This window comes from Mycteria americana, chromosome 1, assembly GCF_035582795.1.
Source record: "Mycteria americana isolate JAX WOST 10 ecotype Jacksonville Zoo and Gardens chromosome 1, USCA_MyAme_1.0, whole genome shotgun sequence".
Lineage (NCBI taxonomy): Eukaryota > Metazoa > Chordata > Aves > Ciconiiformes > Ciconiidae > Mycteria > Mycteria americana.
The window spans coordinates 202,552,094-202,568,846 of NC_134365.1; the positions used below are offsets into that span (position 1 = coordinate 202,552,094).

A 16,753-nucleotide genomic window follows, 5' to 3' on the forward strand; every position below is an offset into this window, starting at 1 on the left:
AGTTAAGCTAATCTCCAGAGGTGGTACAAACTTGATGTCTCCTTGCAAAAAAGCACAATAAGGATTTCCCTGTTAGAGAGAGCTTTACTTTAATTAAAGAATCCTATACATTAGTCAGCCCAAATCACCTGGAATACGAAGCAATTACTAAATAAAAATGCAACACATCAGCCAGTCCTTGCATTAGTGCTTCAGACTGTGTTCATGGGTTCTCACTTCGAGTTACTCTGACTCTTGGTTATGAGACACTTCTGTAGTAATGTGACCCATACACGTTAGTCCTGTAAATATTGAATCATAATGGATCTGATTAAATACAGTGCCTGCTTTTAGTAGATTTCAATATCAAGCTAAAGATGATTTCCAGGTATGTCAAGTCTGTAGTTACAAGAACAGTCCTTTTCTTCCCATTGCCCAGTTTTATCTTTGCCTCCTGTTCCACAGCAGAGCAGTAGAATAGAAGCATCTTAGAAATTGTTGAATCCTACAAGGCCACTGAGGTGTAACAATGTATTGATAAACTCCCACTGTTTCTAACATACAAATGTTAGATTTTCTATACAAAGTTTGGGCTATATTTCAATCTGTTTCAATCAAAATAGATGATACATTAGAAAAACTTTGCTTTGGGATAGTAGAGATTTTTGGTAACTGGAAATTTTTAAAACCAGTTTTGACTAACCTTTTGACTACACTACTAATGTATTTTTGAGTGAAAGCTGGTTCACAAATTCCAAGGCACTCAACAGTTTTATCATCTATAAATATACTAAACAAAACACAAGTACTTGTCTTTATATGCCATATTTATATATTGGGATTCTGTAAAAGGCTAACAGAAATGCTGCATCTACAAAATGAAGCACCTAAAATGAAGTATAAAGAAATTTATTTTGCGGTGGGGATAAACCTAATTAAGCTTGTGAGACAAGTCTTTTAATAAGGTAGTGATAATACTCATGTTTCTGTGCATTTCTGCTGTTTGGATGCAGATTTTCCCATCTGGTGGAGTAAACAAAGGAGGAGGAATAACATAGATGGAATATAATCCTCTCTCAGTGCTCAGAGAATCATGCTTCCTGAGCTGGACACAAGACTGGTTCATAAATACCCATCCAAGCCACTGTTTGCTCTCTTCCCCATTTCCCAAGAGATCTGTTCACTTCCCAAGGCTTTTCCCTCCTCAGATTTTATATCTGCTGCTTCTTTCCCCCTCTTCCCCCATATAGTGTTCCTGAGTTTCATGGTACCAGTTTTCTTTGTCTTTCACGCGCCTTGGTTTCTATCAGACTGGTAATAGGTTTTGTTAAAATGAGAGAAGTGCAGCAGAGGAAGAGCTCACAGGGAGAATGGAGATGGGCTCTTCTCACTGTCTCTGTGAGCCCATGGCTGATACAGTTTTGCCTTTCCAGAAACCATCCTTGCTGCTGAGCCCAGTAAAGCCAGAATCCCCCCTAAAAATGACCGCCCACAGGTGACATGCAGCCGGGTTTAGCTGTTTTCCAGGAGGCTATGCCATTACTTTTATGTGGCCAGGTTCAAAATAAAGCAAACCAGAATGTTAAATGCATAGGTATTGGCACAAATCTATACTTCACAATTGTAAACTGGTTTATGTTTATGACCTCAGTGTCTTGCACACCAAGCAGATGGAGACAATGAAGTAACTCCTGAAACTTTATTTTTAACTATGTAGAGGCTTCAAGAGGGACAGGTATGATTGCCAGAAGGGATGATATTCCTCCCCCACCACCCACCTAAATTAGAACATGCTGTTCAAATACAAGTTTCACCTATGTTGCTGCTTTGCTATTAATTCCTTCAGTCGTCTGCTTCATTTTGGTAAATGTGTTGTTGGGCTCTCTGTCTCAGAATTCAAAGACAACTTTGCTAACTTCATTAGAGACCTTTCTTAAAAAAAAATAGAAGTACACCATTCAGTTTTACCAAGAAATTCAGTTCACCAAGAAAATAACTGCTACTTCTCACATGTAGGTCAGACGGCTTTGAAAAGAGGCACTGTGAAGATGCACGATTATGAAAATGAGGGTACATGTAAATCTGTGTAGATGCACTCAACAGAGCAGCCCGTTGTCCATTGGCTTTCCTCTTAAAAGCCTGGTGAGTGCAGGCAGCTGCCCAAGCAGAGCTTGACTAGTGGCATTCATAGCCTTCATCAATGATGGAGGTAAACTATTTTTGTCATACTTGTTTCCAAGGAAGTAGCTGTGTTTCTGAGAAGGCTACAAGTCACAGAAATTCATAGTGAATTTGTACTTTGTGCCACCACTGTAACTTTAAGAAATATTACATGACAGGAGAATCTCTCTTTCTTTCTGTAATAGGATTATGAAAAAACTTCAGCGTCAAGTGGCGACTGGCTTGCTTTATGATGGATGTCTCATGGATGGAGTTTCTGTTGGAACAGACTGTGGTGAAGTGTTACCACCATGCTACTTTTCCAGTGGCATTTATGACTGCAGAGTTGTATGTATGTGCTGCAGCCTCTTGGCTGCAGTAACAGGCACTGTGCAGCAGCGGGACATCTCAGTGCCCTGCTGTCAGTATGAAAGTGACGCTTGGCAGAGGAAACCTGGGGTCTTGCGCACAGGCTGATGGCTGTAGGTGGAAGAGAATACACTGCAGCTGCCTGCGCCTCACCCCCGATGACAAATGAAACATTTCTAGAAATGCTGGTCCAAGGTGCTGCTCCCATTAAGATCTAATCTGCACTTCCCATTAAAAATGGTGTTGCGCTCAGCTCGATGTTGCACAGTTAGCCCGTCTCTGTACCACACAGCTGCCTTCAGCCCTCCGCCCGTGCCCTCTGTACCAGAGCAAGTGGGAAGTGTCTCTGATGGTTGGTTTTGTCAATCTCCTTTGGTTACCTGCACGGCCCAGTGCCGTGCAGTGAGGTGGGAAACAGGGCGGCTGGGTTTGGGTTGCAGAAGCCCCTCGTCAGCCAGTGTCAGAGCTGTGCTGCTGCTCCGGGTCTACTTGTGTCCTGCAGCCTCCTTAGATGGGAACACAGCAAAACCAAGTGGTAGCTCATGCCACTACTCGGCAAAACATGTAGGACTGACTAGATCTCCCTCATGTGCCCTAGTCCAGGTAGTTATGGCTGTTCCCTAATCCCAGCGAGATTAATGGGTGTTTATACTTTCTGAGCACATCATAGCCTTTGTCCCTTTTCCCCTTGCTGCTTTCATGTTCATGATCCCCCATGTGATTTGATGTTTACTTGCAGCTGTAGACCTCCACCTATTCAGACAAACACCTTCATGTAATGACTGGCTAGTAAACCAGAACTAGCACCTCAGGCTTTTCTCAACCTTCCTGAATGATACAAATTTTCCAACCAATCTTAAGTGATACTACAGAGAAGAAAATAATCTCTTTACCAAGGATATTGTTCTGTGTTTTGTGGCTCCTAATGTATTCCAGGGACAACCTCATTGAAGAAAAAGATTTTCCTGGCACAACAAAAATTTTCTCAAATCAGCTGCAGCTGCCAGATAGTTTCAGCTTTGAATTGTTTGCATTTATTGGGCCTGGAGTTGGTTCAATGAGGCATTTCATGTCTGCCTTGTGTCAACAGTTTGTGAGCCTTGAAGCAACTCCAATGAGCCCTCCCTCCCCCATGCAAATTAAAGGCAAGGCTGCAGCAGCTGTAAGCAAGGGCTAGAAGCTGGAAAATGTCACACCACAGTTGAAGTTAAACTGATATAAATCCACAATGTGATGATCTCTTTTAAAAAAAAATTCCAAACAAATGCAAACTACATTTAATACTCAACCTTTTCCACATGAGTAATGTGGCAAGGGTTTATATCTGGAAGGATATTTTGAAGGTTAACAAATGTTTGTGTAGCTAATAGTTCTTGATATAAGTATTAACAAAGTTGTTCACTAACAAATTATTATCAAACAGTTGCTCACACTGAAACATAAATATAGTTTTTAAGAGACACCTAACTGGAAAGCTGGATCGGGAAGCAAATTGGCTCAGCTAAAAAGTCTCTGACAGAAGAGGGTGAGGATTAAAAAAGGAAAATGGGCTTCTGAGTAAGATAACAGGACATTGCCTGTAACCATAGGAAGCTTTCTGCACTTGTTGCAGTATGACGAGAAGGAGGTCGCCAACATACATAATCTATTGATCCATTGAGGTTTTGCAGTTCTCTAACACGTTCCTTTCAGTCATCCAATTCCTGAAGCTATATGTAAGCTAAAGCATCTGTTTTTCTGGACTGGCGAAACCGATTGTGTTCCGTTTACCTGACCTTAGCCCGCGACTCCCAGGAATTCCCAGAACATGTTCTAGTTACTTGAAAACCTCAAACGGACTCCATAATTTATGCCTGCAGGGCAAGAGAGTTGCAACAGAAAACGAGTTTTTTCTCTGCATCATGCAAATAAATCCATGTGCTTTAGTAACTAATTTGTTGCAGACAAATTTGTGTAACAAAAGTGCGTGGGCAGACAGATGAGTTTTGCTGCAGGGCAGTGTTTAGCCAGAGCTTTAGCTGGTAGCCCTTCTCTGGGTATTTACTAAACGTTAAGGGCTGTGTGGGCTGGGATTTTTTGTTGTTGTTGTTGTGGGTTTTTTTACTGCCTTTTACTGTGAAGACTTTGCTTTCTGTGCTGTGGAGTCTGAAGGTACAACATCACCCTGCCTGAAGTGTGTGTGTGGAGAAAAAAACCCCATAATTTAATAGTGAAACCGTAGGATCTTAGACTGCTGAAGCATCATGTAATGCAGTGGTTCTCCAGTTTTGCAGGTCTGCTTCCCTTTTGAGCCCCTCTGTCTTTGATTACCATTTCCCTCTTCTCAGAGGGTGAGAAGTTCTTCCACATTAGGAGGAAGGAAAAGTGGCTGTAATTGCTGCAAGTATTTACATTCTCCAGGGAACAGGTAACCACCTTTAATTGCTGGCAGCAGCTAGGCAATTAGCTGTTCTCTGAGTAGTATAAACACTTTATGACCTCTTTGAACCCTCCTTTGAGAATCCCCTTGAGATAGAAGCATCACAGTTTGAGGAAACACAGAACAGAAAGCAAGCAGAATTGTGGAAAAGCATCTGCACAAGAAACGTGGTTGTAAACTTCAATCTGACATTGTGATGGGAATCTTTTATTGGTTTCTGGAGTTCTTAAAGTTGTTTCAGGCTTTGTAAGAAGCTATACAGATTGCACTATAAAAATACTGTTATACTAGACTGAGTCATAAAGAGCACAGTCAATAATTATGCACCAAGACAAGGAGTTGTCATATGATTTTCATTCTCTATTTAACTTGTTAATTCTGTTTAGCTCACAGTCTTTCCATTCTTTATCCAAGGACACTCCAAAGGAGCATGCATTTGTGTAGCGTAGGGACCTTCTCTGCTATGAATTAAGCCCAATTTTGAGATTCTTGATATAGCAAATACATTGCTGCATATGGTGTTTATTCTTTTTTTGTAATGCTATTGCAGTCGTGATCCTTCAACTGCAAAAGACATTCTCTGCCATGCATTCAGAGATTTATCAACTTAGTTGATTGTGGCCCTCTGAGGACTTACGGTCATGCAAGGTATGCCTGGTTATTCCTCATTCTCATTCACCAGACTGAGTCAACCTTCAGTCTCTTGTTCTGGAAATTCTTGTGTATCTATCTAGGGTTTCTGGTTAGGGCTTGCCATCAAGTTCCTGTAAGCTGCAAAGATGGAAGACTGCTCTTCTGCAGACTAGCATCTTTTGCAGGTGATTGTCTGTTACGTGTAGCATCGGGAAAAAATGAGTAATACTAATTGTATGAATCAGTTGGATTTAACAAGTTTGGGTTGGCTGGGACTCACCTCAATGACCTCTGTAGCATCTAGAAGTTAAGAGCTAGCCTGTTTACTCATCTGCAGTGTACCTGAGATGAAACCTATCCTTCGTACTTACTTTTTTTTAATGGGGAATCTCTTCTCCTAACATGAAAAAGGTTTTGGCATTTCAACTGTACAGAATACAGTTTTGTCACAAGAAACAGTTAAGCGGTTAATGATGAATGAAATCTAATACAGAATTCTTGGGACCCAAACTGTGTTTTTTCTAATTGATATTTTCTGTATAATTAGACTTAGTCCACATCAGAAAAGTCCACTGCAGTTTTACAATATTCTAGCATGCTTTTTCTCAAAACTTTTGTACCCTTAGCAATTTGGCAAGTTTAAAAACAGGAAACTCACAGAATATTGTTGCATGAATGACTCAAACTCAGCAAAGGTTTCCTTGCTGTAGTGTATAAACAGCCAAAGATGTAACAGCCAAGAACACTGCTTGGAGTTGAGATATGCAGTATAAAGGAAGGCTCTCCCAGCCTGATAAATTATCCTTTTAACTGCTGATTTGGCACATGTATGGCAGCGATGTGATTTTTATATCAGAGTATTTAAAAGTAGAGTATAAGAGATTCCTTAAAAATATCTACAACCAGTAGTCTGCTATAGTAATAGCTAGCATGTCTTACAGTTGCATCATCTTCTAAAATTTACTGTGAATAAGCAAGGATAAAATGTTCTGCTCTAAGAAAAAAAAAAAGCTACTTTGGAATTTGCAACAAATACTCACGTGAACTAAAGAAGTTCTTAATATGAATTGTCATCTCTAATGATCTGAGTGACTGGACAAAACTTTCCATCTTATAACTGAAATAACTGTAAGTAGAAAAAGAGGGTAAGTCAACATGTTTAGTGCTGTGGTGCAGCTTCCTGAGGTGGTGAAATGATGATGTGAAGCCAATACTGTAACACGACTCTTTATATATTCTTCATTCTGATGATGGCTTGTTCTGGCTTACCAGTAACTTCATTTCTTGCTTATCTATGCTGGAATTTACGCTTTCGGCCTCTTTTTCTTGCTCAGGTACACAAGTGCAGCCCACTGGGATAGTAACGTAATCTTCTGTGTAGACGTAACGGCCCCCAGCACACGATGATGTGCGACGGAGGATGACTGTTGGCATGTACACAGGGGTGCTGCGGAAGTGAAAATTCTCCTCGCCAAAGATTCCCATGAGGCAGCCTTTGCACAGACAGTATGCTTCAGGAATGTATTTAGGATACCTTGTGGGATCATACGAAATTCTATAGGGAAGCAAATAATGAAGATTCATTAGTATCTCTAAAAATAGATATATTCATCTGGAAAATATTATTATAATGTGATTTGACCGTAAACATTTATATAATGTTTTTGGTTTCTTTGACAGGAAAAATAGCTGTAGCTGTTGCTGTCTGGCTTCTTATTTGTAAAGTGTAAAGAAAAAACATTAAGAACTTATAGAACTGATCAGTGACTGGCTTTCTAAAATGTGAGATTCAGGGGTTTAAGCAGAGTAAGTTTTGCACTTTGGATAATAAATAGAGCATTAAATAGAGTAAATAGTAAATAGAGCATTAAAAAGTACACTTGGGCATTTCCAAACTTTTGATCTGCCTTGAGTTCTTCAAAAATTGGTACAAATCCTTGTTAACATTATCATTGTTGAAGCTATGACATGATGTTTTAAAATTTTATAATTTAAATAGAATTAAATTGTACTATTATTTCTGCAATAGTTTTTGCTCCCTAGTATACTTGGGGTTATAAAGGTGCCTTCCTCTTGAAAGCAGAATTCTGTATTTATTTCTCTAATTCACCTCCACTGTCTCTTCCTCTAACCAGAAGAGAGTAACATTTGCATGCCCATACTGAGATAAACTGCAAAGTTAATGTTTTTTATGTTCTCTCTTGCTACATTTTGAAGTAAAGCATTGCCCCAGAGCTTCAAGAGTATAGCCTCTATTTTTTGTTGTCTTACAGTTTGTTGTTTGACCCTTTTTTTTTGCTTATTAATGCCCTGTCTCTGGAAATTCCTGATCAGCAGGAGCTGGAAAGCTTGTATCCTAAGTACAGCTTGGACCAACAAAGTCCAAGTTCCAGCATTCCTCTCTGGATGTTGTTGGACACAGAAACAAAGATGTGATATTATGGTCTCAAGTCATACAGATCCTGGCTGACCTATAGCCATTGCGTTTAGCAAAGAGAGTAAAAGCTGATAAAGTCTGCTTGTTTTTTGCAATAAAAGACTAAGTACACAGTGCAGTACATGTACTGGAGTGTGTAGCCACACTGCTTATTGTGGTAGTGATGTATTTAGTGCTTTGTTCTTTACCCGCTTTTCCTGCTTATACTGGAAATAATCACTGGACATGGCTGTAACTTGCACATTATTACAACTGTGTGTCATTATTCTAGAAAAGATGTTTGCACCTCCAGAAAAAGAGGATTTTTTAATATGTTTAGTTCCTATGCCAGCTGTCCTCTTTGTACCTGAAAGCTTCCTCCAGATCACCTTCTGCTCTCACACTGTTACAAAACTACCCCTGCTTCAGCAATGGTTGCACTGTCCAGCTGGAGAGGGATGAGGGCCCTCTTTGGCTGGAGAAGCGTTCAGCCCAGCAGCACTGCCAGGCACCTCTCGGTGCTCCTCCCGCAGAGCCCATCCCCTCTTTGGGAGGATGCTGACCCTGAGTACGTTATCAGAAGCACTTACCCACCCGTCAGCTAACAGAAAACACTTTTCTGCCCTTTGCCCCCTGCTCCTACTTTCGCACAGTAGACGGTTAGACCTACACACGGTGCACAGCAGAAGCATCGTACAGGCTGTTACTGGCACACAGAAAGCATGAAGACATGTTGGGAGGTCACCTAGTCCAAATGCCTCCATCAGGCAAACTCAGATGTATTTGCCCATGTTTGTCCAGCCTGTTCTTAAAAACCTTCAGAGGTGTTCCCCAGCCTGCCCAGAGGCTCTGTTTGCAGTATTTCACCACCTCCTTACTTGGTAAGTTTTCCTAACAGTGAAGCGGAGCATTTTTTTCTTGCAAACTAAATCAATCATTTCCCATGTTTGGCCAGGAAATTACAGCAGCTGAGGCTAAAAAACTGAGTAACAGTCAAAGATTTGATATGAGAGAGAATGTTCAAGCCTGTAATGTTTACTGTGATAAGAAGTGCTGCAAAAACAGTAAAACTTCTTGCACTGGGTTTTAAGCCATCCTCTATTTGGGATCAGGAGAGGATCACCACAGAGTAGATGAAGTGGGGCAATTAGATAAGAAAAATGAATAAATTAAATACCTGTCATCAATATAATTATTCATGGGATGATACAAACTACTGAGTATACAATGGTCCCCTTCCCACAGCAGTTTCAAAATAACTGATTTTGAAAACCGCAATAGGTTTAAAGTAATTCCTAAATTGTGTTTCCCAGGGTTTGTACCACTTCCTTGGATAGCAAAGTGCTAGCCTTTTGTCTTTTCAGCTGGTCTCTGAGGTGAGAAGAGATTTCAGCTGTGGAAGGGGCAGGTAAGTCTGCCTTAAGCTGTGATTGCACAGTCACTTCTAGTCAACAAAATCTGCACTTGCCAAAACAGGCAGCCTGGCTCTCCCTCTTGCCTCTGTCCCTGGGTTGATGCTGATTCTTCTGGTCACAGGATTGATCTGGGAATTCATCCAACTGAAATGTAACTTCATCAAAAGCTGGATTTTAGTCCTTCAGCTGTCTTGCCACATATACACAGAGCCCTACACAAACAAGCCAGTGTGAACAAGCAGCTGCAGATGGGGGCAGAAGGGAGCTGCCCTTTTCAGAAGTACCACCAGTTTATCAGTTTAAAACAAGCCTGGAATCACAGCTTTAGCCAAACACAAACTTGATTATCCTGTCATCAAAGAGACGAGACATTTTTTTTTTTTTTGCAATGGCCATATAATCCGGATTCTTTGTCTTTTTAAGGACTTTGTTTTACTCACAGAAAAATCTGACCAGTTCTCTCACAGCCAGACATCTGTGATGTCGCAGATATTTTTTGCAAAGCTTCTCTGTCCCATTTACACTTGCTTACTTTCCCCAGGAAATACCCTCATGTTACAGGATCTCACACCAATGTGAAATAAAATGTGTGGTAGCCAGCAGAAGAGAAGAAAGTGGAATACAGGCTTTTCTCCTGTGATACATTTCAAACTCAAGTGTGAATAATTTCAGTGGTGGACTGTTAAACACACCATATGTCAAGTCATTGGTATTTCCTCTACTGTATTATCTCTAGCACCTGGTTTATGATGTTACTGGAAAGCATGAACATGCTTCTGGATGCAAACATAAGAGTTTTCACTAATAACAAGAGAACACTGTCACTGGAATCATGGTCTACAACAAGCTTCCCCTCTGGATTCCCATGTGGCAAAAGTCAGGTATAAACGAGGGGTTTTTTGGAAGGATGGTGTGGTTTTCTACAGAAAAATCTCTTGTATTGCTAAGTTTGCCGTAGATGTCTCTACTCCATCCTGTGAGGATTGGAAGGAATCAGAGAGGATCCTGATTCTCTTTAGAGAGGAACTAAAGCCTCATTCTCATCTTTCTAGGCAACTCAGCCTGATTTGGGTCTGAACTGCTAACAAACACCAGTAACCCAGCTGTATAAATGCAGTTGTGTGACCCGCTTCCTCCATTTTCATGTATTGAACATAATCACCCTGTGCATGTAATGACCACAGCGTCAGCTGCTGTAGTTTGATGCATCTCCATTACTCCAAGCACTACCAGTCATGTTTTTATGTCTTCTCCTAGAGCAGGGCAAACACAGTTGATCAGGTTAATTAACTTGATAAAACACATACTCCAAGCTCCCACTGACTCTTTCCTCTAAGTAGTGAAAGATGCACCTAACTCCGGTGGACACAACAGAAGCAGCTGGGAAGAGTGGTGGAGAACCAGAGAAGTGCAGCTTTCCACTGGCACCCAAGCATCCCCTGCATCCTTGTGTCATTTTCTGTGGCCACAGCTGCAAACTAGACAGTCCAGTCATTTTGCAGAGGGTTGCCCTTGTCCTGTGAACTCAGGTTACTGTACGTAAGGCTAACTCTGCCTAGCCAGTGCTCCTGATTTACATATGACAGGAGCAGTGAGCTATGCTGGGCTGCTATGTTTCAATCTGCTGGAACAAAAAGTAGGTTTGTACTGAACTGGAACTGCTAATGAAGTGTGACTAGTTCTAGGCTGCTTTTCCTTATGAGCCTATGAGTGCTTTGAGAGCTCCCAGTGAAAAACAAACTTCCTGCCGTTTATGTACTAAGCCTGGAAACTCAAGAGAAAAGTTTCTGACAGAAGTAAAACTCTTGCAAAGACTTCATCTGTCTTGTCCTGTACTGCTACTTTCATATGTAGTATTTTTAATAATATTATCACTTCATAGTTTCCAAGCTTCCAAATCCAGTGGGTCAGATGCTGTGCTGAGGCAGGCAGACACAGCTGACTCTTTGGAAAAATCACTGTTTAGCACTGTGTAGCACTAGGCTAACAGCTGGATGTTACCAGAAGTCTCATAAGCAGATCATCATCCCTTTACTTTGCACTCTGAAATACTTACAGGATTAAGAGCTAACAACTTTTTTTTCCCTCTTGGCAAGACATTTATTTCTCTATAGCAGGTGTTCTTTTGTTCACATTATGCTTAGTTTGTTTTATACACAAGTAGTTAAGTCCAGTGCTTGCATAAAATAGCCTAGTGCTAACTGATTTTTCTGAAGAGTTGTACAAACATGTACTCAAATAAAAAGGATGGCAGTTCTGTGTCCCCTTGTATTCTTTCCCCTGGCTGCATCTTTGGGATATGCACTCTGTGCCACATGATAATGTTAAATCCTGGAAAATGTCTTGGATAAAGTTCTTGAAAATCATTGGAGTATTATTTAAAGGAAAGCCCTCTTGTATGACTTTATTCAAAAGCAGACAAGCTTGGCTTTTACCAGTAAAAAGAGACTTGCCTGTAGTACTTTTATTAAGATTTTATGTAGATGAGCACTAAACCAAGGATGCTTATAAATGGAAACTGGTTTTTGAAAAGCAGAAAAAACAGGCTGGGCAACGTTTGAGAGAGGGACTAGCTAATGTGGGATTTCATGATCAGATCAATACTGACAATAAAAGTTAAATCTCTGTAAATTAACCCTTACTAAACACAGGATTAGGCCCCAGAGACAGACACAGAAGCCATGAGATTTGGAAATTCAGAAATGGGAATGACTTCTTGAATATACATAAAGAATTTTTGCTAAATTCGTGCAGAAGTGTGTTTGCAGAAGACCCTGAATGTATTCCTACAAACTAGCTATGAATGTTATTATAACCTTAAGACAACAGAGAATAAAAATAGAGCTGATGTGTACAGCTGATTAACGAATGGCACCTGTGCTCTGCAGCACCACAAATGGAATCACAAATCAACACTACCTGTAAACACGCTGTTGACTTCAGTGGGATCAGATTTTTCAACCATTACTCTGAGCTTTATGATCAGACCCTGCAAACATTTAGGCATCCATTTAAAATTAATCCTTTTTATAAAGGCTCTTGTGCATGAGCAACTTGTGTGTGCATCTCTGGAGCTGAGCTTGCATTGGTAAAGATTTGCCATGCTTATGGCTTCTCTAAATTTTAACAAGCAACACCCATCCTGTGCTGTTGGCAGGGATCCGTGGGTGGTAAGACAGCCTGTATCACTAATTCTTGCGAAGCAACTGTGAACCATAGTAATAGCCAAGGATCATGGCCCTTGCCAGTACCTCCTTGTACAAGCAGGCTTTCTGGATTTCATTGACTGTCCATGTACTACTACTAGAAAGGACAAGCAACCCCTGGATAGCTGTCACAAATTGGCACACAAGTCAACCTGATGATTTCATAGCATGATGATTTCACGGCATGATGATTTCATGGCAGAGCTTCTGCCGCTGGCTCTATTTTTTAAAAAACCTTGGTAATTCTTAACCAAATTCCTGAAGTGCTGAACAAATCCAGTATGCTCAAGACTTCACTCAACTCACTTCAGGGAACTCTTCTGTCTCTTTATAGCTCTGCAGGGTGAAGAGCGATTTGGGTGATTAAACTTTGTGTTCTGCCTTACATACTGATCTCCTGTGGCCATCAGGATGGAATTTCAGTATCAGGCAGATGAACTAATACTCTTCCTCTAACTTTTGCCTCAAATACCAACCGTTGGTTGCTGCCAGCAGCAGGATCGTGGACCAGATGGATCTGTGGTGCGATCCATGTGCAACTCCTGTATCTCTGGGTTGTAGCAAGCCAAAAATGATGTAAGTCTTGATTTTTGTATAACCAAATTAAAGACCAAGTAATAGAAAATAAGTAGTAAGCATAGAACAAAGACAAGGAAAGAAGCCACACAAAGATTATCTGAACTTTGAGTCTATCAAACCTAATTCTTCCACACTTAAATAGAATGCCAAAGTTGGATATATGCAATGCAGTAGGGTGAATGTTATACACAGATCTCTAAGTAATATATTTGATTCTTTCTCACAAATGCTGATATGAAAAAATTTCAGTTGACTTGAACTGAACAGTCATGTGAGCAGAGGAATTACAAGAAGCAGTGTTAAACAGCTGGGAACAGGTGCCTAGGGAGATGTGCAGGGGAAGGTAAGTAGAGCCAGACTTAATATCTTTATTATTAATGACCTGGAATAGAGAGTATAAACAGTATGTTAATGAAATCTGCAGATGGTAACAATGGGAACTGCTGCAACACCAAGGAAGACAGAGAAACAGCATAAGGTATCTCCAACATTAAAACGCAGGTCAAAAAGAAAAAAGACCCTTTATGCATAGAGCAGAAATCAATTGCACTGTAACTCTTTAGGGGCAGAAAAGAAGTTGGAGAGCAGGACGTCTGTGAGACACGCCGAAACAGGGCAGGCATCTTGAGGCAAGTTTCAAATAGTCAAATTCACGCTTTGAGGGGTGTCCTATCAGGGTGTACAAGAGGGGGCTGCCTACAGTGAATTCATTTCTGGGCATTCACTACTAGAACAACTCTGGTGATTCAGGAGGCAGTTCAGGAGACAGCAACAAATGAGTGAAGGGGAGCAATTTATGAGGAAAGATTAAAAGAATTAAATGTAAGCAGGCTTGTCAAGAAAGTTCTGTATTACAGAAAAGAGCTGTATGCAGTTTTTCAGATTAACACCCCAGCCATGGAGAAGAAATTGTTGGGATTGTATAAGTGAAACTGGTTAACCATTGACAAGACATAATGTGTCATTACTTGCAATCTTTAATGGAGAGTTGCATGTCCTTTAAAAGATAAGCAGTAGCTCTAATGGGATTTGAGAGCTTGCTTCCAAGATAACCGGGTGAACACCACAGATCAGACCAGATCTTCGTAATGCTTTTATCTGGCTTCAAAATCTATGAAATAGCAAGTTGTAATAGCGAATGCACATTACTGTTCATAATGAGCAATTTTATATTTTACACTTTCATTACACATCTTGTAGTGTCTGTTGCTGTCTCATTGCACACTAATGATACAGCAAAAATGCAATCGAGAAAAAAAGCTGTAAATGAGATCTGTTAACTAGACAGTGTACTCAGGCCTCTGCACCCTAGAGAAACAATTTTTCCCCTAAATATAAGTTTAGATTTTGCCTTTAACAGTGTAATACTTTTTTTTCACTATCTGTTAAATTTCTAGCTTGGAGATGTCATTAAGTTACTGGTATGTGAATGGTCAATGGTCTGTTTGAAAACATTTTGATGAAAAGTACAGTGGATTTACAGTTTCTTAATAAACTTTTTGTAAGCCAGGCCCCAAATAGCAGCTGATTCTCTGTTAAGAAGTAAGCCTATACAGAGCTCCAACTGAAAATAAATACCTGCCCAACAAGATGTGAGCATGGAAGGCACTGTTTTCAAACCAGAAGAACAATTTTCTGACAGCACTAGGATTTGGCAAAACCAACGTAAAAAATACCTGAGCCTAATGGTAAGTGTTCCATTCATCATACTTGCTTTTTGCATGCTTAGGTAGCTTAAAAATTCTCAGTCTGCTTACAGAAAATGTATTACTAAAAATACTATTTCTAAAAATACTTTGTTTATGAAAGACTTATTGAGCAAATAAACCATTTTTCTCTCAGTAGGATTACTTCTCAAACTAAAAGCGGGCAAAAACCATGCCACAAAATAAATGTTTATTGGAGATCACTAACAAGGAGAGATTTAAGTTTGCTGAATACACAGTAACTGCATCAAGGTATATACAAAGGATAACATACAGAAAGTAGCAAGAAAGTCAGTTCAAGTTTGTGCCTGTTTTAGCTTCCTGTTGTCTGCAGTGTCTTTACAGAAAGCTGAAAACAGAGAACCCAATTCTGTCAGTCTTATTCAGACAAAACTACCACAAGACTTGATAGCGAGAATGTGATGACACGCTGGGTTTAGTGTTCTAGATCAGCAGTTTCCAAGCTTTTCCAGAGTTCCCTACAGAAGTGCAGACCCTTGTTTTGTGTATTAACCTGCCTAACAACAGATTTACTTTACTTAGTTATTTTAAAGCCCCCTTAAAAATAGTCTGTCAGCCCCCGTTCCACCTCAGGGGAGGGGGGTTTGCAAAGCGTAGGTTGAAAACACAGATGTGGAAAACTGCAGTACTCATTCCTTGCCTACGCTCCTACAGCAAACTGGACAGCAAGCCCTTGGAAGTGTTTGTAGCGGGGTACGCAAAGATACGGCTCTGCTGGTATGTAACAAGAACACATTGATGTGTTCTCTGATACATTTTAGAAACCAGCCGTTTGTGGGTCACATCTCAGGGAAAGCATCTGAGCCCCTTTGGGGATGCTACAGAGTCAGGAGGGGCGTTCGTGGTGATGGTCCTTTTCTGAGTGAACTTCACATATGACAATTTGCCGAAGTGACTTTTTGAGGCCTGGGCTGTGCTCCCGGATGGGGGGGGAGCTCTATCTCACAGCTAGCTCTACCTCATTCATTTTTCATTTCTCCTTCTGCTCATTAGACGTACTCCACACACAAGCGGCTTTTACATATTAACGTTGTATCTGCCTATTTAGACGTCTACTTCGACACCTTTCCCTCAGGACCGGCGCCTCCCGAACCAGCCTCAGGGCACGGCGCGGGGAAAGGCGGTGAAAGCCCCGGGCAGGTGTGGCGCAGGGGGCCCGCACAGCCGAACCGGCTCTCTTCAGCCCGCCGGGACCCTGGCACCGCGTCGCCCCTTGACGCGGCTGGAGCCCCCCTTCCCCCCGGTGCCCCGAGTCACCTGTAGGCCCACGGCGAGGCGCTGCGCAGGTTGACGGGGAGCCGGAACCTCTTGTCGGCGGCCGGCCGGCCGCCGGCCGGGCAGCTGGCGTTGTGCTGGCGGCCCGGCGGCTCGGGCTGCAGGGTGTGGTGGAAGGCGCTGAGCATGCCCGCCGCCAGCCGCCCGTACAGCTGCTCCAGCAGCTCCTCGGGCCGCTCGCCGCAGGTCCGGGTCCGCGCCGGCCGCTTGGGCGCCTTGACGGCCTCCGAGCGGAGCGGGAGCAGCGCCGCGCACAGCAGCGCCGCCAGCGCCGCCCGCACCTGCAACGACGCCGCCGTCAGCGGGGCTGGGACCGGGCGCGCCCCCCCCACACCCGCCGCGCCGCGGAGCCCCCGGCCCGGCGGTCGGGGCGCTCCCCCCGGGCCGCCCTGCCCGGTCCCCGGCCCGCAGCCCCTTACCCTGCCTCGCTGCATGGCGGTCGGGCTGCTCGAGGAAGCCGAGGAGAGCGGCGGGCTGCGGAGCCGCGCCGTGCCACTGGCTCTCTCGGCGGAGGAGCTGTTGGAAAAGTGCCCCGCTCCTCACTGCATCTCCCCTGGCCTCGCATGCCAGGAACA

General features: G+C 42.2%; 1 protein-coding gene across 1 annotated transcript; it reads right to left on the minus strand.

Moving 5' to 3' along the window:
- Nucleotides 1-6,663: 6,663 nt before the first annotated feature.
- Nucleotides 6,664-16,753, minus strand: IL17D (interleukin 17D). The gene is made up of 3 exons (XM_075490936.1): nucleotides 16,598-16,753; nucleotides 16,161-16,459; nucleotides 6,664-7,115 (listed from the first exon to the last, which is right to left on the minus strand). Exons 1-3 carry the CDS (start codon nucleotides 16,610-16,612, stop codon nucleotides 6,800-6,802), a joined length of 630 nt encoding a protein of 209 aa, XP_075347051.1. The 5' UTR covers nucleotides 16,613-16,753; the 3' UTR covers nucleotides 6,664-6,799.

Coding starts and splice junctions, on each gene's coding strand:
- IL17D (XM_075490936.1), bottom strand. Junction 7,116..16,160: donor GCCTCGCCGTGGGCCTACAG/GTGACTCGGGGC, acceptor GCTTCCCTATAG/AATTTCGTATGATCCCACAA.